Source organism: Neoarius graeffei, chromosome 2, assembly GCF_027579695.1.
Source record: "Neoarius graeffei isolate fNeoGra1 chromosome 2, fNeoGra1.pri, whole genome shotgun sequence".
Taxonomy (NCBI): Eukaryota; Metazoa; Chordata; class Actinopteri; order Siluriformes; family Ariidae; genus Neoarius; species Neoarius graeffei.
This window is the reverse complement of record NC_083570.1, coordinates 21,161,777-21,186,022: the sequence shown is the minus strand read 5'-3', so window position 1 is coordinate 21,186,022 and position 24,246 is coordinate 21,161,777. Positions and strand designations below refer to the sequence as shown.

General features: G+C 43.1%; 1 protein-coding gene across 1 annotated transcript in view; it reads right to left on the bottom strand.

Moving 5' to 3' along the window:
- LOC132872290 (gamma-aminobutyric acid receptor subunit rho-1-like) overlaps positions 1 to 16,969 on the bottom strand; it is a 42,213-nt gene extending 25,244 nt beyond the window's left edge. Inside the window, exons 1-8 of the mRNA XM_060907041.1 lie at positions 16,923 to 16,969; positions 16,532 to 16,638; positions 16,069 to 16,136; positions 15,410 to 15,633; positions 4,203 to 4,285; positions 2,482 to 2,622; positions 2,169 to 2,321; positions 1,649 to 1,845 (exon numbers count right to left, since the gene is read on the bottom strand). Of these exons, the coding sequence (XP_060763024.1) occupies positions 1,649 to 1,845; positions 2,169 to 2,321; positions 2,482 to 2,622; positions 4,203 to 4,285; positions 15,410 to 15,633; positions 16,069 to 16,136; positions 16,532 to 16,550 (885 nt within the window). The 5' untranslated portion in view covers positions 16,551 to 16,638; positions 16,923 to 16,969. The remainder of the gene's footprint in view (positions 1 to 1,648; positions 1,846 to 2,168; positions 2,322 to 2,481; positions 2,623 to 4,202; positions 4,286 to 15,409; positions 15,634 to 16,068; positions 16,137 to 16,531; positions 16,639 to 16,922) is intronic.
- Between the last annotated feature and the right edge of the window lie 7,277 nt (positions 16,970 to 24,246).

Below are 24,246 nucleotides of genomic sequence, written 5' to 3'. Positions count from 1 at the left end.
CACCCCCGCTGTCGTAGCCGTAATATTATTGTTTAATGAAAGCAGCGTGTAAACGGGAAAAATGACAAGCGTGTGTTACGTGCTTAACGAGACAATAGGCAGCGCTACAGGTGCCGCTCGTGGATGGAGACAGAGGCCTCCGTCACACAAGGCCAAGGCCCATTAACTTTTCATTTGTGATCATGATTGACTACAACTGGTAATTTCTCTTTGCCAGTATAAAAAGGATTTGTTTGACGGCACTTATTGGATTGACCAATACTCAGAACCATGGAACTCAGTGAAGATCTAAGAAGGAGAATTGTAGATTTTCACAAGTTGGGAAGATTTCTTGGAGCCAATTCTAAACAACTGCAGATTCCAAGATCATCAGTTCAAACAACTGTACATAAGTACAAGTTATTTGGATGTGTCACCACTTTGGCAAGGTCTGGAAGAAGACCCAAACTGTCACCCTCAGATGAGAGGAAATTGGTTAGGATGTTCAGGAACAACCCAGGAACCACCAAGGCTCAAGCCTGCCATGAACTGGAAACTGTTGGAACACCAGCGTCACTGTCCACAGTGAAGCGAGTTTTACATCGCCATGGACTGAGAGTCTATGGTCAGATGAGACAAAGATTGAGCTATATGGCCACAATGACGAGGTATGTTTGGAGGAGTAAAGGTGAGGCTTTCAAACCTAAGAACACCATACCAACTGTCAAGCATATTGGTGGTGGCATCATGCTCTGGGGCTGTTTTGCTGCCAGTGGAACTGGTGCATTGTACAAAGTGAATGGAATAATGAAGGAGGACTACCTCCAAATTCTTCAACTTCACCTCAAATCTACAGCTAGACAGTTGAAACTTGGACACAATTGGGTGTTCCAACAGGACAATGATCCCAAACACACATCAAAACTGTTTTTGGAATGGATAAAGCAGGCTAACATTAAGCTTCCCAAAGCCCCGACCTCAACACTATTGAAAATTTGTGGACCACTCTTAAAAGAAGGGTCCGTGTCAGGAAACCAGACAATTTAAATGAACCCTACCAATTCTGCCAAGAAGAGTGGTCAAATATCCAGCCAGAATTATGCCAGAAGCTTGTTGATGGCTACCAAAAGCGTCTGGTCGAGGTGCAACTTGCTAAGGGACATTTAACCAAATATTAATGGGGTTGTATGTATATATTTGAGCACGTATGCATAATTTTGACCCTGTGTGGATTAGAGAAAATCCAAAATAAATTCAAACTTGTGCACTCAATTCTTGTTTTTTGAAGTCATTAAAGATGTATGCTGTACATTCATTCCACCCTGGAAAAATAACAGTTCGAGGAAATCATTAACAGCCCAAAATTGCCATGACATTCATGCCCATGATGAGTGTAATGTAAACTTCTGACCACAACTGGTCAGAAGCTGTATGTATGTGCTAAAGGTCAGATTATAACCATCACAGTAGCATGAAGGCCAATTCCAATCAACATATTGTGATAATGTGTAATTAAAATAATATGCAACAATTTCTATGAATTAGTAAACAAAACCAAATACACTTTATCGAATAAAAAAAAAAGCCATTTAAATTGTTTATTACTCATGAGCACATGCATATCACCTTTGACATTTTGAATGTAGGGGACCCCTCGGCTTCATCTTACCCTCTCTCTGACCTTCCTCTTTATGCGTTCCTGCAGAGTGGACAGGTAGTTAACAGCTGCATACTCAAGGACGGAGAGGAAGACGAAGACGAAGCTGACCCACAGGTAGATGTCCACAGCTTTGATGTAGGACACTCGGGGCATGGAGGCATTTACACCTGTGATGATGGTGGACATGGTGAGCACTGTGGTGATGCCTGTAAAACACAAATAAAAACAACGGCTACATGTATTGGGTGAACTATATAGAAATCAGATTTAATACATGGTTTTCCCCATTTTAATTTTTTAAAATATATTTTGGGAGAATTCAAATTAAAACTAATAGAGTATAATACTATAAGACTGTCCCTGTCTAATTACATATGGGATTGCACTGTATAGTCATGTAATGTATCTAATGTTTAGGTAAGAGCATACTATTGTAATGTGATTGCAGATTGTATGATGTTTGCTGTTACAAACACAGGAATCCGTAGAAGTGGTGTAAAAAAGGACATCAAATCTCAGTGTGGCTCACCAAGAGGAACTCTGGCAGGGACGGCACGCCGGTCGATCCAGAAGGACACCCAGGACAGCATGACCATCAGAGTAGCAGGAAAGTAGGTCTGTAGCAGAAAGAAGAAAATGTGACGCCTCAGGGTGAATGTGATGTACAGACGGTTGTACCAACCTGCAAGAGGAGAATGAAAATAAGTGTTTAGTGACTGAAAAGAAAAAATGTAAATATTACAGTAAACAGTTCTTGTTAGTGCATACAAAAATATTTGGAAAAAACAGATGCCAAAAAAAAAAAGCTGCTTTAATCTTGTTCCAGACACACAAAGTAATACCTGTGCTACTGTAGAATGCCAGTTTAGTGGTGGTGTGAAACTTTTGAATGAGGAACTGAGAAAGTGAGATCTTGTCATCTGTCTTCAGAGAGTCATTCCCTTTCTTCCAATATAGCATCAGATCATCATCCGTGTACGCATCTATAAAGAAACTAAAATTATCCAAAAAGAAAAGCTTATAACTTCATTATTGGCCACTAAGTGTTTGAGATTAGCTAAAACTAATTGTTTTTCAAAGCTAACCTTGAAAAGAATGCAATTTAAGAAGATTTTCCAGGTTAAATTTCATGCCTTTACAATCTGAGGTATTGACTTTAGGCAGTACATTTTTTCTAGAGTTTCTGAAAACATGGCCAGGTCACGACATCACTTGAGAGAGACCAATGGAAAGAGTTGAACAAAGTATAAATCACCTTAATGCCATCATTAGGCATATCACACGCTTGCTGTCCGTGCTGTGAAAATTGTGCATGCAGACACTCATCTAAGTTTCCAAATCTGTCATTGCTTAACTCTTGAATATTTTCTATCATGAATACTATCAGTAAAAAGTTTATAATCTCTGCTTTCCAAAGAAATGTATCTCATTAAGATCTGTTCAGTACTTTGGGAGTAACAGCAGTTTGAAGTTGGTACAACAGGGTACACTCTCTGCACATGTGACATTGGGAAACTGTCAGTGATTTTTGAGTCCAGGGAAAGCAGTCAGGCTCTCTTCTGATCGGTTTCCGACTGGGTTACTCGTGAATATCAATCAGATAACTTTAATAGGGATGTTCTCTCGCTCTCACTATTTCTGATGAAGTATTCAGCAAAATTTTCCATCTGCTAGTTTTGACGTTAAGCTTCACGGGAGACTTTCAAGTGAGTTTTCATAGCTTTACCTACTTATATTTTTCAAATCAAACTGATTCATGTAAATAAATAACTATTTCAGAATATAACTGTAGTTGTTTTGATGAAAAATATTGAGATCTTAGTGGTTGGAATGATATTTTAAAAAACCCTATGTCAGAAACACAAGTGTCAATTTCAATTCAATTAATTGGAATTGTTTATTGGATGTGGCTCTCACAGTTTTTTTGAGGTTTACCTTGAAAGCTGTGAATATTATCATTTATATTCTTTAATATAAACACTAATAGGCCCTACTTTGGAGAAATACAAAGGCCTACAGAGCACAAAGAGGGTATTAGAAATAATCTTTTATTACTTTTTTAGTGAGTGTACCGATTTAATATTTTACCAAATTAGCATCATTAATTAATCAATCATTAAATACTAATTTGCATAATTTGTTCTTACTAATTTAAAAAATTTGTATTCAGTATACAACCATCTATGTGCCTGCCAATTTCCATGTAAATATCTTGAAAAATAGAAAAGTTATTAACAAAAAAACATTTGATCTCATTTGTTAATTAGGCCCATTTTGGATCATGTTATCTTAATACATAATATTACGCAAGTTTTCTAAAAATTAATCCATTTTTTCAATCTTTGATTTGTAATATCTCAAGAACAGATAAACATATTTTAATTCTGTAAACATTATGCTGTTCTGCATTCAATTCTGAATTCAATGAGACCAGTTTCAAGCAATTTGGATTGAATTTTCACCTGATATGCCTACCAACATTAAATAGAACAGATATAATATGTGGACAAGAAATTAACTGATTGATTAGTTTGAGTTACTGAATAAAGCAATGGATACTCACAGCTTTCGATCTCCAGCGAGCATGTTTGGGTGTCCAGAGGAAAGTGGCTGAGGTCCATGTTACACATAGCTGTAACTGTGACCCTTAAAATTGTAACACACACCATTCATACATTTAGACACTATAAGTGTTAACATCCTATGAAGCATGTATTTTATTAAGTTTTGTTTGCCATGAGTGAATGCGACCCAGCTGCAGTAGCTGTGGAGATTAACCCCTCAACTATGAGCTAGATTTGTGTTTCCCACAGGCCACTCACATGGCCTCCCATCTGCACATCCCGGAATAGAAGCAGAATTGCCATCATGCATGTCCTGTAGGGTGGAGATTTAACTAATATGAGCTGTATAGAATTAAATTATACTAGAGTTAAAAGGTGACCTCATATCTAGGGGAGGCACTAAATAATTCCACTGACAATCCATTGCCTAGAAGACTACGAGAGCTTTAACACATGCTGGTTCTTCCTGTAGTGATTATGATATGGACCATGATTTCAACACACTGATCTTTATTCAAAATGCTTTTAAATGGATTTTGAAACCAAAGTATCTGTGGTGCTATAGAACAAGAGTCAAGCAAACATTGATGCAGGTGTAGCCAGTAGCACTGGGGTTGGGAGGAGACCAAAAATAGAATTAAATACACATGAAGATAAAGTGCATACTTGAAAATAGAGCTGGTTGAGGAATATAAATATTCATGTATTCATGATTCCTGACAATATTCAAAAATTCAAGTATTTTTACGACGACAACTAATCAAGTCTATTAAAACTGCAAGGTCTCAATGAATTCTCACATCTAATATTGGTTATACACACAGGTATAGAAGCGAGTTATTTGTAATCACACTATCTGCTATCACTCAAATGTGGATGGTTTCCCTTTTGAGTCTGGTTCCTCTCAAGGTTTCTTCCTCATGATGTCTCAGGGAATTTTTCCTTGCCACCATTGCCTCAAGCTTGCTCATTAGGGATAAATTTATAAATTCATATGTTTAAAATTAATATCTGGAATTTATTAGGGCTGTCAAAATTAACATATTAACTATTGTGATTAATTTAAAATATTTAACATGTGAAAATGAATTAACACCAGTTGCATTTCGTTTACTTCCTGTTTGGGGGCTGACCTATGACATGGATGCTGCGAAACCTCATCCTAGCCAGAGACAATCCCTAGCTAAAAGCGGAGATGAACAGTGAAGGAGTTTTAGGTGGAAAGTTTCAGTACAAAAAAAGTTGCCTGAAGTAACCACTGAGAAAACAAAAGTAATTTGCAAAGCTGATTTCAATTATCACAGAAGCACCTCATCTTTAAAATATCACCATAATGCAAAAAATCCTGTGGAAACCATCTGTACTACTTGCTAGTCCACATTACAGGAGTGTGGTACTCATGGTCAAATAACTAATCCAGTAAGTGAAAAGGTGGTGGTGTAGTGGTCAGCACGGTCGCCTCACAGCAAGAAGGTTCCGGGTTCAAACCCAACGGCTGGCCTTTCTATGTGGAGTTTGCATGTTCTCCCCGTGTCTGTGTGGGTTTCCTCCGGGTGCTCCGGTTTCCCCCACAGTCCAAAGACATGCAGTAAGGTTAACATTGGGCGGCCTTGGCTGAAGTGCCCTTGAGCAAGGTACTAACCTCTGACTGCTCCCCGGGCGCTCTAGTGTGGCTGCCCACTGCTCTGGGTGTGTGTGTTCACTGCTTCAGATAGGTTAAATGCAGAGGATGAATTTCACTGTGCTTGAAGTGTGCATGTGACAAATAAAGGTTTCTTCTTCTTCTTCTTCTTCTTCTTCTTCTTCCATGAGCATAGTAGAAGACAATGGACTAACAGAAATAATTCAATTAGCATCAGGAGACACCTCTTAAAATCTACCCTCGAGAGAAACCATTGTGTCACAAATCCACACTTTGTATGAAAGTGAAAGGGCACACAAGGTGAACATGCTTCAGCAAGCTCAGAATGTCACCCTTACTGGAGACCACTGGACATCTCTGAGCAATGATAATTACTTGGGTGTCACAGCACATTTCATTGATGAGGAATGGAAACTGCAATCGTTTGCAGTAACTGTGAGAAAAACAGAAGAGCAATACTATGCTGAGGCCTGTGTTGATGATTTTCTTAATGTCGCAAAAGAGGGGAATATTGCGGAAAAATTAAGCATCCTTGGCACCAAGAGTGCCCGTAATATGATTGCAATGGCTAGACTACTTCCATTTGATCATCTGCCCTGCACGGCCCACAGTCTGCAAACAACAATCACTGTTTCCCTTTACGATAGTGGATTTAAAAGTGTTCTGGCTAAATGTCGCAAGATTTTTGGGCACTTTAAACACAGTCTATCAATCACCCGAGAATTAAGAGAACAGTAAGGCTACATCCACACAACAACGGCAACGAGATTTTTTTTTTTTAAATATTGCGTCCACATGGGCAACGGATCAGTAAAATATCAGGTTCATATGGCAATGCAACGCTTGCTGAAAATGATGCAATACACATGCCACACCTCTAGGTGCGCTGTAAGACGGTCCCATCGGAGACACCAGAACAATAGAAGAAGTAGGACGCATGCGCATAAACCCCTTCTTCTGTAGCATCAGCCACATAAAGTTTTGATTATTAATCAGTAGCGTAAAATAGTATCTATTGTCTAAGACACTTATTTATATTTCATATTAAAACATCTATGTAAATTAATATATAGAAAGCCTGGCCAGGCGCTGAACGTTCTTCTGCCTTCACTTTAAGAGAAATTCAGGGCGAGCATGAGCCTAGGTTCTTCCCTGTCACTCACCCTGTCACTGTCACACGCACACACCTTCTCACTCCCTATCCTATGGATATACCGTAGTCCTTTTAAATCACGTGCTCGTTTTTTGAATGGAGACGCGGAAAGAGGAATGAACGGGGGTAGATGGAATCCGGTACGCCAACATTCTGATATCCTCCAGAATTCTTTAATGGTCCGGAATAAATTGAATGCTACACGTTGATGGATTACTTTGTTCTTCTACGCCCTTTTTGAGGAATGTATTGTCGGACTTAAACCAACATCTGAAGAGGTGAGATCGCTCCTTTTTTTTCCCTATTTTTGCTGGCGGGATTGTTTTTGTTTTTGGAAAGCGCACGGGCGGTGCGTGGTTTTGGTTATACTGCTTCCGCAGTGTTTGGACTAAAGACTCTGCCCTAAGGGCTAGTCTCTCACTCTCTCACTTTGCACCATTACACAATAAATATTCACAGTGAAAATATTTTGTAAGCGCGTTTCATGAACCAAGTTATAGGATTTGTTGACAACTTGCATCGAGTTCGTTAGACTTCTACCTGGCGTGAAGCACTCACAGTCATGTGGTTGTGATGTCATCGTAAACAAATCCGTTCTACTCATCCAGACGACTTCGCAACGGCGCCGTTGCCAGATTTTTCCCACTCTGGAACCCGTTCTCAAAAGATTTTGTTTTGGGGCACCCAAAACGCCGGTGCCATGTGGACGCCAGGCCGAAACGATAAACAATTTTATCAGATTCACCTGAATCCGTTGCCGTGTGGACAGGGCCTAAGTTGCACTCGGACATCAGGAAGAATGACTCGTTCAAGATGCTACTACACGGTGGAATTCTAGCCTCGACATGGTAAAGCGAATCCAAAGAAGCAAGGCTCCACTCACCACTACACTGGTTCAGTGAAAGAGCAAACTTTCTTTGCTGAATACACAGGCACTTGATAAACTGCATAAAGTTGGAAGAACTACTCGAACCTTGCAGGTAAGTTAATTCTTTCTTTTCTCTCTCCCTCTGGTGTGTTGTTTGCCATCTTTGTCCCTCCCTAGCAGTGTGTGTGTGTGTGTGTGTGTGTGTGTGTGTGTGTGTGTGTGTGTGCTCACTCTCCCTCTGCCAGTGCTTTCTGTATGCGTATTCTCTCTCTTTCGCTCTCTCCTCTCTCTCTGTATACATGCATGTTACTCATGTAACATGAGTAGCATGTTTCTCTGTGTAACAGATGAGATCTTGTGTTTTACATTGCAGATACAGCGGTGCTTGAAAGTTTGTGAACCCTTTAGAATTTTCCATATTTCTGCATAAATATGACCTAAAACATCATCAGATTTTCACACAAGTCCTGAAAGTAGATAAAGAGAACCCAGTTAAACAAATGAGACAAAAATATCATACTTGGTCATTTATTTACTGAGGAAAATGATCCAATATTACATATCTGTGAGTGGCAAAAGTATGTGAACCTTTGCTTTCAGTATCTGGTGTGACCCCCTTGTGTAGCAATAACTGCAACTAAACGTTTCCGGTAACTGTTGATCAGTCCTGCACACTGGCTTGGAGGAATTTTAGCCCATTCATCCGTACAGAACAGCTTCAACTCTGGGATGTTGGTGGGGTTCCTCACATCAACTACTCGCTTCAGGTCCTTCCACAACATTTCGATTGGATTAAGGTCAGGACATTGACTTGGCCATTCCAAAACATTAACTTTATTCTTCTTTAACCATTCTTTGGTAGAATGACTTGTGTACTTAGGGTCGTTGTCTTGCTGCATGACCCACCTTCTCTTGAGATTCAGTTCATGGACAGATGTCCTGACATTTTCCTTTAGAATTCACTGATATAATTCAGAATTCATTGTTCCATCAATGATGGCAAGCTGTCCTAACCCAGATGCAGCAAAACGGGCCCAAACCATGATACTACCACCACCATGTTTCACAGATGGGATAAGGTTCTTATGCTGGAAGGCAGTGTTTTCCTTTTTCTCAACATAACGCTTCTCATTTAAACCAAAAAGTTCTATTTTGGTCTCATCCGTCGACAAAACATTTTTCCAATAGCCTTCTGGCTTGTCCACGTGATCTTTAGCAAACTGCAGACAAGCAGCAATTTTCTTTTTGGAGAGCAGTGGCTTTCTCCTTGCAACCCTGCCATGCACACCATTGTTGTTCAGTGTTCTCCTGATGGTGGACTCATGAACATTGACATTAGCCAATGTGAGAGAGGCCTTCAGTTGCTTAGAAGTTACCCTGGGGTCCTTTGTGACCTCGCCAACTATTACACGCCTTGCTCTTGGAGTGATCTTTGTTGGTCGACCATCCCTGGGGAGGGTAACAATGGTCTTGAATTTCCTCCATTTGTACACAATCTGTCTGACTGTGGATTGGTGGAGTCCAAACTCTTTAGAGATGGTTTTGTAACCTTTTCCAGCCTAATGAGCATCAACAACGCTTTTTCTGAGGTCCTCAGAAATCTCCTTTGTTCATGCCTTGATACACTTCCACAAATATGTGTTGTGAAGATCAGATTTTGATAGATCCCTGTTCTTTAAATAAAACAGGGTGCCCACTTACACCTGATTGTCATCCCATTGATTGAAAACACCTGACTCTAATTTCACCTTCAAATTAACTACTAATCCTAGAGGTTCACATACTTTTGCCACTCACAGATATGTAATATTGGATCATTTTCCTCAATAAATAAGTGACCAAGTATAATATTTTTTTTCTCATTTGTTTAACTGGGTTCTCTTTATCTACTTTTAGGACTTGTGTGAAAACCTGATTTTGTTAAGCTGCTTTGTTATAATGTCTATTGTTATACTATTATAGCACTGTACAAATAAAAATTGAAATTGAAGTACCGGCGTAATCCTTGGCTGAATACCAAGAACTTCACTTAAGGCGCTGATTCTAGATACAGCCCTCAGTCAATTTACACAGATGCTTATTTTTCTGAGTGATGCAGTCAAATTATTAAAAGGACATATGTATAGTCCATGCCTCCGAGGTTGCCAGATTGTGTGTGTGTGTGTGTGTGTGTGTGTGTGTGTGTGTGTGTGTGTGTGTGTGTGAGAGAATGAAGCTACTGGGCCAGGGGTTTTGATACTGTGTCTAGACCACACCATTTAAATCCAGTACTTGTTTTAGAGCCCAAAACAGTCAACATAAAACAGTTGTTGCAATACAATAAATGAAAAAAGTAAGAGGCACTAAAAATATACAATATTTAAGATATAGTACTTCCTTCAACAAGGTCCTCTAAAAAATTGGCATCTACAAGGTCAGGTTCCTAAAATGTATTTGTGGCAACGGGGGCATGGTCAAGCATCGGTCTGTGACCGGAGGGCGGAGTCAGGGAAGGTAAGTGGCAGAATCACTGCACCTGATGATGATTAACATGTGTTTGTGTGTCTTCCCCAGTGACCGTGCCCTATTTAAGGAAAGCGTGAGAGCAGAGGAGAGCTCTCTCCCGAACCAGACACCAGATGTGTATGTGCGAGTGTCTGTCTATGTGTTTTCTGAGAGACCACTGTAAAGTGTGCAAAATAAAAAGGTTTACGACAGTTCTGTCCTGCCGTCTTCTGTGCTCCTCCCACTCTTACGAACTGCCACAGTGGTGCTGAAACCCGGGACGTGGAGCGCAGAAGAAAGAACAGCCCCATGGAGTCCTCCCCTTTCGCCGACCTGATCCATGCCCTCGCCACGGCCCAGCAGAGCCAGCACCAGGTGCTAGTCGCCCTCCGGAAGGAGCAAGAGCAATGGTTCGAGGCCCTGGTGTTGGCTCAGCAAGAAGATCGACAGGCATTACGGCACCTCCTCGCGTCGGCGGGGTCCACCACCTCCACGGGCCCTTCCCACCTCACCCTAACGAAGATGGGCCCGCAGGACGACCCCGAGGCCTTCCTCACGCTCTTTCAGCAGGTAGCAGAGACCTCTGGATGGCCGGTGGAACAGCGCGCGGTGCGCCTCCTCCCCCTGCTAACAGGCGAGGCGCAGCTGGCTGCGCTACAGCTCCCCGCCGACCGCTGGCTGGCCTCCCCGGACCTTCGCTGGGCTGTCCTCCAGCGTGTGGGGCACACCCCTGAGCAACAGCGACAGCGCTTCCGCGCTTTGCACTTGGAGGAAGTCGGCCGGCCGTTCGCATTTGGCCAGCAACTCCGGGATGCCTGCTGGCGGTGGTTGAGGGCCGACAACCACGATGCCGAGGGAATCATCGATCAGGTGGTACTGGAGCAGTTCATCGCTCACCTACCAGCAGGAACCGCAGAGTGGGTCCAGTGCCACCGCCCGGCGTCGCTGGATCAGGCAATCGAGCTGGCGGAGGACCATTTGGCGGCTGTCCCGACGGCAGGACAGCAGACAACCTCTTCTTCCCTCTCCTCTCTCTCTCTCCTCCTGTGTCTCATCCTCGCCCCATTCCCCCACCACGGAGGTGGGGGCCGGCGCCACCCCAGCCGGCCCGCCGCACCCGCGGTGCCCTCCCGTTTCTCCCTTCTGTGTCTGTCTCTCCCCCCCCTCAGGTGAGTGAGCCCCAGAGCACCAGTGCAGAGAGGAAGCCCGGGCTGGTTTGCTGGTGCTGCGGGGAGCCGGGCCACCTCCAACAGCAGTGCTCGGTAATGGAGGTGGGTGCGGTGGTTCGGATCCCCGACACGCCAGGAGCTGCCCTCGATCGGGCCGGAGCATATCACATACCGGTGAGTGTCCAAGGGGATACATATCAGGCGTTGGTGGACTCTGGCTGTAATCAGACCTCAATCCACCAAAGCCTGGTGCAAGACGAGGCATTGGGGGGAGCACAATTGGTGAAGGTGTTGTGTGTGCACGGGGATGTTCACAACTACCCTTTAATGTCGGTCCACATTCTTTTCGAGGGGGAAAAATTTAGAGTAAAGGCGGCGGTTAATCCTTGCCTTACCCACTCGATAATTTTGGGGACTGATTGGACGGGATTTGGGGAATTAATGAGTCATTTTGTAAAGAGTGGGTCCTGCTGTAGTTTAGCAGGGGGAGGTCCCGGTGTCGCATTGGCGGGAGCAGCTGTCACAGAGCTGTCTACGTCATCTCCGCGTGAGAGTGAGGAGCCACCGGCTCCTCCTCTTTCTATTGGGGAATCCCTTGCGGATTTTCCATTAGAGCAGTCGCGAGATGAGACTCTGCGGCAGGCGTTTGACCAAGTGAGAGTAATCGATGGTCAAACGCTCCAGCCAAACGCCACCCTGTCCTTCCCCTACTTCACAATTATGAAGGATAGATTATACCGAGTGACGCAGGACACTCAGACTAAAGAGCAAGTCACGCAGCTTTTGATTCCAAAGAGCCGCCGGGAATTGGTATTCCAGGCGGCTCACTTTAATCCCATGGCTGGACACTTGGGGCAGGATAAGACACTAGCCCGAATAATGGCCTGGTTCTATTGGTGGTGTACGGCGTGCCGCGAATGTCAGTTAGTAAATCCAGCAGCCATTCCGAAAGCGCCTTTGCGCCCTATCCTATTAATCAAGACCCCATTCGAAAGAATTGGGATGGATCTTGTCGGGCCATTAGATCGGTCAACACGAGGGTACCGCTTTATTTTAGTTCTGGTCGACTATGCAACGCGATACCCGGAAGCAGTGCCTCTTTGCAATATCTTAGCACGCAGTATTGCGGAAGCGCTCTTCCGCGTCATCTCCCGAGTTGGAATCCCGAAAGAGATTCTGACTGATCAAGGCACCTCGTTTATGTCACGTACACTGAACGAACTGCATGGGTTGTTGGGTATTAAGCCGATCCGCACCAGCGTGCATCACCCACAAATGGATGGTTTAGTTGAACGGTTCAATCGCACCCTCAAGAATATAATTAAAAAATTCGTAAGTGAGGACGCACGTAATTGGGATAAATGGCTCGAACCCTTGTTATTTGCAGTGCGAGAGGTCCCCCAAGCCTCCACAGGGTTCTCCCCGTTTGAATTGTTATATGGGTGTAAGCCATGCGGCATTTTAGATGTGCTGCGAGAAAATTGGGAGGAGGGACCTTCACCAAGTAAAAATGAAATTCAATACGTTATGGACCTGCGCGCAAAACTCCACACACTCACACACCTAACCCAGGAGAATTTGCGGCAGGCCCAAGAACGGCAAACCCGCCTGTACGACAGGGGTACGCACCTTAGGGAGTTCACATTGGGAGCTAAAGTACTCGTACTGTTGCCCACATTGAGCTCCAAATTGATCGCCAAGTGGCAAGGACCCTTTGAGGTCATGCGGGAAGTCGGTGACGTTGACTATGAGGTGAGGCGAATGGACAGGGGTGGGGTGCTACAGATTTACCACCTCAATCTGCTCAAACTCTGGAACGAGGAGGTCCCCGTGGCGTTGGTGTCGGTGGTTCCAGAGAAGGCGGAGCTGGGGCCGGAGGTTCAAAAGGGAGCATTGGCATCATGTACCTCTCCGGTCCCCTGTGGAGACCACCTCTCCCTGACCCGACTCGCGGAGGTTGCCCAGTTGTAGACAGAGTTTTCGGACGTGTTCTTGCCCCTGCCCGGCTGCACCGACCTCATAGAGCACCACACTGAGACGCCCCCAGGGGTGGTAGTGCGTAGCCGCCCTTACAGGCTACCCGAACACAAGAAAAAAGTGGTTCAGGAAGAACTTGAGGCCATGCTCGAAATGGGCATCGTCGAGGAGTCCCACAGTGACTGGAGCAGCCCGGTGGTCTTGGTACCGTGTAGACTATAGAAAAGTCAGCGCAGTGTCTAAATTCGATGCGTACTCAATGCCTCGTATTGATGAGTTGCTCGATCGACTAGGCATGGCTCGCTTTTACTCGACACTGGATTTGACGAAGGGTTATTGGCAGATCCCCTTGACTCCATTATCCCGAGAAAAAATGGCCTTTTCCACACTGTTCGGCTTACACCAGTTTGTCACACTTCCTTTTGGGCTGTTTGGGGCGCCCGCTACGTTTCAGCGGCTAATGGATAGGGTCATCCGCCTTCACGCCACCTATGCGGCAGCATACCTCGACGACATCATTATTTATAGTAATGACTGGCCGCGGCACCTACAACACCTGAGGGCCGTCCTTAGGTCGCTGAGGTGAGCGGGTCTCACAGCCAACCCGAAGAAGTGTGTGATTGGGTGGGTGGAAGTACGGTATCTGGGCTTCCACTTGGGCAAAGGGCAGGTGCGTCCCCAAATTAACAAGACAGCAGCATTTGCGGCCTGTCCGAGGCCCAAGACCAAAAAGGGGGTGAGACAGTTCCTGGGGCTGGCTGGCTACTATCGTAGGTTTATACCTAATTATTCGGATGTCACCAGCCCGCTGACTGATCTGACTAAAAAGGGGGCACCAGATCCGGTCCAGTGAACGGAGCAATGCCAGCGGGCTTTTTCTGAGGTGAAGGCTGCACTGTGTGGGGGGCCACTGTTACACTCCCCTGACTTTTCTCTGCCCTTTATGTTACAGACGGATGCGTCGGACAGAGGGCTGGGGGCTGTTTTGTCTCAGGAGGTGGAGGACCACCCCGTGCTGTATATCAGTAGGAAGCTGTCGATGCGTGAGGGGCGCTACAGCACTATTGAGAAGGAGTGCCTGGCAATCAAATGGGCGGTCCTCGCCCTCCATTACTACCTGCTGGGATGCCCTTTCACCCTCTGTTCGGACCACGCGCCCTTCCAGTGGCTCCACCGCATGAAGGATGCCAACGCGCGGATCACCCATTGGTATCTGGCACTCCAACCCTTTAACTTCAAGGTGATCCACAGGCCGGGGGCGCAGATGGTCATGGCGGACTTCCTCTCCCGTCAAGGGGGGGGGGGGGGGGGGGAGTCGTCTGCAGGCCGGACAGCCACCCGGCCTGAGTCGAGCGGTGGGGGTATGTGGCAGTGGGGGCGTGGTCAAGCATCGGTCTGTAACCGGAGGGCGGAGTCAGGGAAGGTAAGTGGCAGAATCACTGCACCTGATGTTGATTAACATGTGTTTGTGTGTCTTCCCCAGTGACCGCACCCTATTTAAGGAGAGAGCGAGAGCAGAGGAGAGCTCTCTCCCGAACCAGACACCAGATGTGTGTGTGCGAGTGTCTGTGTGTTTTCTGAGAGACCACTGAAAAGTGTGAAAAATAAAAAGGTTTACGACACTTAGTTCTGTCCTGCTGTCTTCTGTGCTCCTCCCACTCTTACGAACTGCCACAGTATTAATTCTTAAATGTCATGCCTAGCTAATAGTCAATACTTCCCTCGAATGCCATTCCATTCTAAGTTTTGTTATATTTATTTTGTGCACTCATGTCGATATCTCACAAGAAAAATGGACTTTAGTTCAAGGTCAGAATTACACATAACTAAGATACACCACTGTTTTCTGCAAAATCATCCTGTCACATGCATCACATGCACTCAAGTTTATAAGTAGGGCATCATGTGTTTACCTGACACTATAGAGTACATTGCCATCTGGATAGACCCTGAGCATAACGTTGTCTGTTGTTGTACCGTGGATGAAGGAGCGTTTGGAATGGACGAAGAACATGTCAGGGACCCAAATCTTCTTTATTAATCGGCTATCAAAGGTCATACTCTGGCTGGTTTTGCCTGGGAAGGACAGGCGCTCGTCTTTCCAATAGTGCCTCAGGTACAGAGTCATTGTGAAGTCCTAACACACAACAACAACTGTTACAGTACAATTTTAATCAATCCAGGCTTTGCATTTGATAGTATGTTTTGAATTGCTGCCAAGGAAAATCTAGCAAGGATGAGGTATTCATCCATCCAGCCATCCATCCATTATCTGTAGTCGCTTATCCTGTGCAAGGTCTCAGGCAAGCTGGAGCCTATCCCAGCTGACTATGGGCGAGAGGCAGGGTACACCCTGGACAAGTCACCAGGTCATCGCAGGGCTGATGAGATATTCAATTTTTTTCCCATTTTCTGGTTTTAAATTTAGCTTGCCTTTTTCACCTTGATTATGGATGTGTGTGTTATTGAAAATTTCACAATTAAAACACCTCTCATCAAGATGTGCAAGTTTGCAAAACGACTGTATTATTAGACTTTAGTGCTGTAAATACGCAAAAAAAAAGTCTCTTACCATATCCACTTCAGAGATGGCGTCCAGGCTTTCAACTTGCACATCCACACCAACAGGAATAGCTGGGCCTGAAAACAAAACTGAAGGATTTTTATCAGTTCTTAGCTTACTAAAAGGAGGACACAACCTGAGGGACAACTGAAGAACCTTTTTAAAGGTTCAAGATTTGACTTTTTTCCCAAAATGTCATAAGTCAAACTCAAACTTAAACTCAAAAGCAGCAATTGTGGAAGGAATTAAACACAGCAAGATCTGATGAAAAAGGGGGGGAAATAATCAGTTTAATAACCTGTTTATTATTTGTAATTAACTTTGAGAAATGTTTAGCTTGATGCATTGATGAAGTGTAAAGTCTTCACAATACTTTATACACACAATTCCATTTCCATCTCTTGGGCACAGCTTTTACAGAACTTTTATTTGGTTATGTTCTTCTTTGTTGCATTTTCGGTTGCTATTTTACCTCCAAAGCCAGGCCGCATTGTGAAATCATGGTCATCTATCCTGAGGAGGTGCTCAGATCTCAGCACTGAGCCCTTGGTGATGTCGGAGCTCCTTTGTAGAATGGGACTTGTGACCAGGATTAAATCACAAATAGTTAGAAATGAACAATTTGTCAAAAGCATCATAGCACAAACGTCATGGACAAATAGTAGAGTGAGTATTACATTAAATTCTGTCTCTGTGTGTTAAGATTAATTTCAGTTTATAATGCAGTTGGGAAACAGAGCAGATTGGCACAGTTTTTGGGTCCTTTTTAAAATCTGCTTTAAAATTACAAATGCAAATGTACACCCTACTGTAAATTAACTGCGATAAAACTTGTAAAAAAAAATAACAAGGTATCTGATTACCTTCCAGACTTGCGAATTCGTCGCTCTGTTCTAGTAGCATCTCTCCGAGATCTACAACAAACTTAAAGTAAGTTCACTGCAACAGGATATTGCCTTCTTTTGCATGTTACATATGTATAGGACATTAATGATTGGGTTTCATGAAATAAAGTCTTTGGTGTGTCAAACTGGGCTGGTTCTACGAGAAATACCAGGCAATATTTGTCCAATATTCAACTGTCCAGTTTCAGTCTTTGTTCAGTGTAACGTAAGATTCCTGTTCATCAGTCATCATACTTTGAAATTTCAAACTGTTCCACCCTATAGAATAGTAATTCACCCCTGAAGATCATAATAACTGAAAGTTATTGAAGTTGTCTCCATAGATGTCATTGGTGATTTATGAGGCTTGTGACATTTTCCAATCCACCAGAATCCAATGTTTGCAGAATACATTGAGGGAAAAAAATGTGAACAGGCCAAAGGTATTATGCAAGAACAGAATACGGTCAGGTTAATGAATATCAGATGAGTCCTCGTTTCCTGAAACTAGATTAATCTGTGGTCTGAAGATTTGAGTCACCTCTGAATATGCTGCAGTCTAATCGTATTAAAGATAAAAATCTTATTATGATGAAAAAAAATCATAACCGCATCTGTTGCGTGTGATATTAGTATGCATGTACGTTAGGGTGCCACTGAGTCTAATGGCCAAAAATTTTTTTCAATGTTTTCCAGGTCCCACCCTCTCATTTTGTTCCTTTTATGAAGCATAGTAATTACTCATACAAATATATGCATATTTTTTGGTAGCTCAATGGGCTGAAATGTTTTCATAGAGTAACTATTCAGTAGCTGTTGCATGCGTGTATTAACACTCTTATTCAACACGTTTGTGATAAAGGTCTACCTAAAAGCCTGGTTCACATGCGCATGTGCATCATCTGTTCCACAGAATGATTTGCAGCTGCTGTGTGAACTGGAGAGCTACAAGAAACAACATGAAGCTGTTGCTAAAGCTGCAATAAAATCATTCTCTGGACACTTGTGGTACTGGAGTGAAATCCTGGTCGGTTTAGCATTCTTTGACTCTGCAGTGTCAGCTGAGGTGAAGTCAGCCATGGTGAAAGCCCTTGACAAGAAAACAACATATCATCCTCGACACATTGCCTTCAACCCCACAGTACCTCAGAAGCAGTTGTTTGACTTTGTATCACAACACACCAAGCAGCTTTTCACAGCCTTTAACATACCACAGAATTCCTCATGAACAGTCCAGATACATGGAGCAGTGACAATGATTACATTGTTGGCCAACAGAAAGTGAGAAGTCTGAAAGTCGTCAACGATGCAGCTGAGCGAGGGGTGGCCTTGATTCAGGCGTTCAATGGAGTCCTGACCAATCAAGAAGAACAAAAACAGTTCTTGTTGCAAGTCGTGGAGAAACACCGCCATGACTTTCCAAACAGTAACAAATCCACCTTGACTGCACTCGCTGCAGCTGCTGTTGACAACTAAATTGCGGACAACTAATTTACATTGTGACATTTTGGTCACTGTTTGTGTTAATCTGTTTGTGTTCAAAAATCATTTGTTGACTTTTGAAGTAACTGCTAGTAACTGTTTGATTTTCATGATTTCTGCAGTATTCTGGTTTTTTATGTTAAATTTAACATATGATTATATCAGAATTTTTCGGAAAATTACACATATTGTATAACTTTGGAACTGTTGAGCTACCAGTAAATATTATTATAATACATCCACACTTTGTCACATTTTTTCTTTTCACATTATGAACACATTTAGGGGGTGGGACAATGAAAATTAGAAACTTCATTTTTGAGTGGCACCCTAATGTACGTATATACGTATAAAGCACGCACAGATTCATGCAAAAGTGGATGGAAACCCCATTAAACTAAGATTGTGAGTTCAAAAAAAAAACATTATATAACGTCACACACAAACACAATTTCTTTGTCGTTCCTGAATGACACTGCTTCAAGCACTTTGGTGCCCTCAGCACGCTGTTCTCTAAGAGTTTGTCACTCCAGATCTCATCTCATGTCTTTTCTGTCTCACACAACCCTGCAGTGGCTCTCTCTTTCTGTCGCACTGTATTTCCACATCACACAATGCTGGCAGGGGTGATGACTTTTGTGCAAAACAAAAACGTCAATTACTATCTCTGTTGTTGTACATGAATTTGACAATATAATATTTGAATATATTCACTGAATTGCAATTTCCCCTATTCTGATGTTTGATGTGAACATTCACTGAAGCTCTTGACCTGTATCTGCATGATTCAATGCACTACATCGCTGCCACATGATTGGCTGATTGTATAATTGCATAAATAAGTGGATGTCCTGTATAGGGTCATACTAATAAAGGGGTGATTCATTCAATTTCTATGCCACTTATCCATTGTGGGTAACAGGTGAACTGGAGCCAATCCCAGCCAACACTGGGTGAGAGGCCGGGTACACCCTGGACAGGTCGCCAATCTATCGCAGGGCTAACACAGAGAGACAGACAGCCATTCACACTCACATTCACACCTAATTTAGAGTAGCCACTTAACCTAATCCACACGTATTTTTGGATTGTAGGAAGAAACTGGAGCCCCCAGGCACAAAGAGAACATGCAAACTCCACACAGAACAGCCCCAGTTGACCAGCAGGTTCGAATTCATAACCGTCTTGCTGCAAGGCAACAATGCTAACCACTGTACCACCATGCCACCCCGTAAAATGGCCAGTGAGTGAAAATCATACATCAGATTATACACTGTTTAGGACATGTATAAAAACAGTCAATTTGGAATTAATTCGTACTGGTTGGTGAAAATCTTTGCATGTCTCTTGAGACACAATAAATTGGATGACTTTTCTTTAAAAACAAAGCATGATTGACTCTTACTTTTTTCACTGGTAAAATCCCACTGAACCACACCGCACCAAGTCCTTAAAGGGTACCGGTACAGCATTTAAAATGATCGATATTGATAGTACAAGCCCTAATTCTAATAATGCACACGAGTGCAGCCACTTGATTAGCTATCATAAGTAGCTTTAAGTCCAAAAGCACATCAAGTTTTATTGCACATGGGCAACCAATATGGCACCCAGGATGTGACATCAGGTTGTTGATAGCCAGGTCCTGGAAGTTAAGTGTAGCCGATGTAAACGTACTTGTTAGCCTGGATTTAGTTAGATGAAAAAGTGGAGAAGCAGGATCTCTGTATGAACCTCGGAAAAAGGACTATCCGCATCTGGGAAATGATTTCAGCAGCAAATCATCAGATGATTCAAATAATGAACTTGGTGGTACTTCGCAAGTTCAAAGTTGGGAAGGCAGGAAAAGGGGTTCGGCAGCTATCTGGTGCCGATGTGGAAAGTATGCCAAGCAGAAAACTGACGCTGAATGTGTTTGTTGTAAAAAGCACAAACTTTCAGGTGTTATAATACCAGCACAGCTATTGAAACCTCATGGTTTCATGGATAAACTCGGTTTGGAAACTTATGTCTTCCTCATGTCGTCTGGGGGAGTTTTTCCTTGCCACCGTCACCACGGGCTTGCTCACTGGGGAGAGATTAGGGATAAAATTGGCTCATGTCTTGGGTCATTCAGATTCTGTAAACCTGCTTTGGGACAATGTCTATTGTTAAAAGCGCTATAAAAACAAACTTGAAACTTGACATGTCGCACACACCCCTGCACTGGAACTGGACTATATACAGGCCATGATAACCTGGGTGTAGTATGTACCATGATAGCATGGTATCCTGATGTGAGAGGGTCAGCACCAGATGGAGAACTCACAAATCGGTTAGCAGCCTATTTTATACATAGAAACTCAGTGTGCGGATGGTTATGTACAAGTGTGTGTCCATACTAGCTACAAAGCCTATTTATTTATTTATTTATTTATTTATGTACACTACCGTTCAAAAGTTTGGGGTCACCCAGACAATTTTGTGTTTTCCATGAAAAGTCACACTTTTATTCACCACCATAAGTTGTAAAATGAATAGAAAATATAGTCAAGACATTTTTCTGGCCATTTTGAGCATTTAATCGACCCCACAAATGTGATGCTCCAGAAACTCAATCTGCTCAAAGGAAGGTCAGTTTTATAGCTTCTCTAAAGAGCTCAACTGTTTTCAGCTGTGCTAACATGATTGTACAAGGGTTTTCTAATCATCCATTAGCCTTCTGAGGCAATGAGCAAACACATTGTACCATTAGAACACTGGAGTGAGAGTTGCTGGAAATGGGCCTCTATACACCTATGGAGATATTGCACCAAAAACCACACATTTGCAGCTAGAATAGTCATTTACCACATTAGCAATGTATAGAGTGGATTTCTGATTAGTTTAAAGTGATCTTCATTGAAAAGAACAGTGCTTTTCTTTCAAAAATAAGGACATTTCAAAGTGACCCCAAACTTTTGAACAGTAGTGTATTTATTGCATGCATGAATACAAGTATAGACATGCAATTTGCCACAATAGTTTGTATGGCCTAAATATAGGCTAATGAAAACTCAAAGCAGAGTGTGATTTTATAGCAGCATGGTGGTGCAGTTGTCGCCTCACAGCAAGAAGGTTCCGGGTTCAAACCTCATGGCCGACAGGGGCCTTTCTGTGTAGAGTTTGCATGATCTCCCTGTGTCTGTGTGGGTTTTCTCTGGGTGCTCTGTTTTCCCCCACAGTTCAAAGATATGCAGATTAAGTACAATGGGGCCACTGTAATTGGTGCAAGCTGTAGTGGTTTCCCAGCCATAATATAGACCCTTCCCACTGACGTCACCGGAAACTGGAAGTAAACAGACCCTGCGCCATATTGGAAGACCAACAAACTCGTGATCAGGGGGAAATAACGGCAGCGCGCCGAATTTAAACCCACGAGGCACTTGATTCATCATAAACCTACAATGGTAAACTTTTGTGCTGTGTTAGGGTGTTCCAACAAAGCTGATGGGAAAGGTGAAAAGAAGTCGTTCTTCAGAATACCAGCTGTGATTGAGACACAAGCAAACCAAGGAGCTTTCTGCCAGGAGACAGAGAATAAGTGCATTACTGAGTGTCTATGAGCAAAGGAGAGCCTGAACGTTGCAACCTCCCTATTGGCTGTTTATAAAAATGTATCAATTGTTGCCCTTCATCGCGGACTCGAGAGACGAGACCTGACGAGTTAGTCCGTTGGTAGCAGAACAAAATGTCTGGACACAAATCGAGTTTTCAGAAAAGGAAAGAAAATAAACGGAGGGTCGAAAATACAAAAAAGGAGGCAGAAAATGCAAAACAAGTTTTAAGGTAGGACAAATGGTTACTTTTCTGAGGCAGCCCGCCGTGGCTGCAGGCTTTCAGTTGTGTCATTGAATGGTTACTTTTCTAAGGCAGCCCGCCGTGGCTGCCTGCAGGCTTATTTATTATAGCCCATTTAGTTAAAATAGTTGATCTAAAATGTTTATAGTTATAGTTATGTGATGGTTGTCCTCAGTGTTCGAACTATGCCGATATTTTCGGGGGGTCCCTTTTTTCCCCTGGGGGGTGCTTGCACTTGTCTCGGAGCGCGGATCTCCAAACACACGAGAAGCCTCTCTTACGCACATATCACGCGGACTCCACACCTCCATACACGCATCGCATCTGAAGTCATAACTCATCAGGGGAAATCGTGTCCGCATTGGCATGTTCAAAAAACAACCTCGCGTCAACAATGATACCACACGCAAGAAAAAAAACAGTCAGGCTACTCAACAACCAACCTGGCAGCAGCAGTCGTTGTCATATCGGTTTATTTTATCTTTGATGTAAACACAACACTTCGGATATGCAAATGCTTCCTGTTACACACGATTGCTATGTCAATAAACATCATTTTGCCAATATTTTAGAGACCCCCCAACATTTCCCAAATCATGTTTTCAAGGGATCTCATGTCTGTTTCAAGGGATCTCAGATCCCCCGAGTACCCCCGTAGTTCGAACACTGGTTGTCCTGATTTAGAGTGTGTTTTTTTTTTTTTTTTTGGGGGGGGGGGGGGGGGGGGGGGGGTTGCGCGATGTTGCACCCGGGTCCAGATTAGGGCAGAACCGGCCCTGGCTACATTTCAGGTGTAGTTTGTTTTATGTATGTATGTACTTGCATAGATGTGTACAGTACTTGGTCTTCCAATATGGCGACTACCGAAATCTCGCGGCATGATGACGTCATGCGGGAAGGGTCTATATCTTGCGACGGCAAAGCTAAATAAATTAAACTATAGCGGAGTGGAATATGGAGCACCGGACAACAAACTTTGCATCTTTATTTACACAGGATAGATGGGTTTTATCCAGAACTTACTTTTAATTTGCTTTTTAAAAAATAATGTGGGATTATTTAATAACACATTTTACACTCATCAGGAGCTCCGCATTTAGGCAGTGGCTATAAGCTTTGAATGTCTACACTATTCTAGTTAATCAACTTGCATGGCCTGAATACCTTTTCCGTGGATGGTGTTGGAATATTTTTGGCATAGTATCAGGTTCGAGTCTAACATGACCTGTGTAGCCCAAGAGCTCGGTCTGTAGAGTCCTTTCAAAACAATTGGACTCAAAATAGTCCTCAAAAACAACAGCATTTCTACCAAAGGACAATGTTTCTAAAGTGTGACCTGTTCCCAAGTTGTGTAGTCGCTGTTTAGCAAGTCGTTTATGTTGCTCAGTTGTCGGCATTGGAACATAGAAAATGCTTTCCCTTTTATCACATTTATTATTTTTGCAACCATAGGCTTTGCACTCTGCCATTTTTCAACAATGTTTTGTACATCTGGTGACATCGGTGTACAGGAAACCCATGTTGCTGACCTCTGTCACTGCCCACAAAATGGCAATATGGCTTGAGTGAGCAGGAATACAAAAGAATTTTAAAGTACTGCTTGATGCAACACTGTGGGACAATACAGGGGAGTCAAAATGCATTTGTGCAAAATGTGTAATATTTTTATCCTATGTTTATTTTTCACTGCAGGTACCCTTTAAACCAACATGTTAATTTAATACACTTTAGGAATTTGCTCTGTGATCATCAAAGAGGCTCGTTCTTGTTTAACAAAGACAAGTAACAAGATATTTTGTCCTTAAGCAGAGCATCTACACTTTAAGTATAAAATTTTCACATAAAACATCAGGGGGAGAGGTTATTCTGGATGTACAGGAATGAGTATACACATTTAATCAGAGATGTATTTTATTCATCATTTCTCTCCTTCAGGTGACATTCATTTGGCTGATTAAATTCTGGTTTGGCTCTGTGTGTGTGTGGGTAAAGCGCTTTGGAT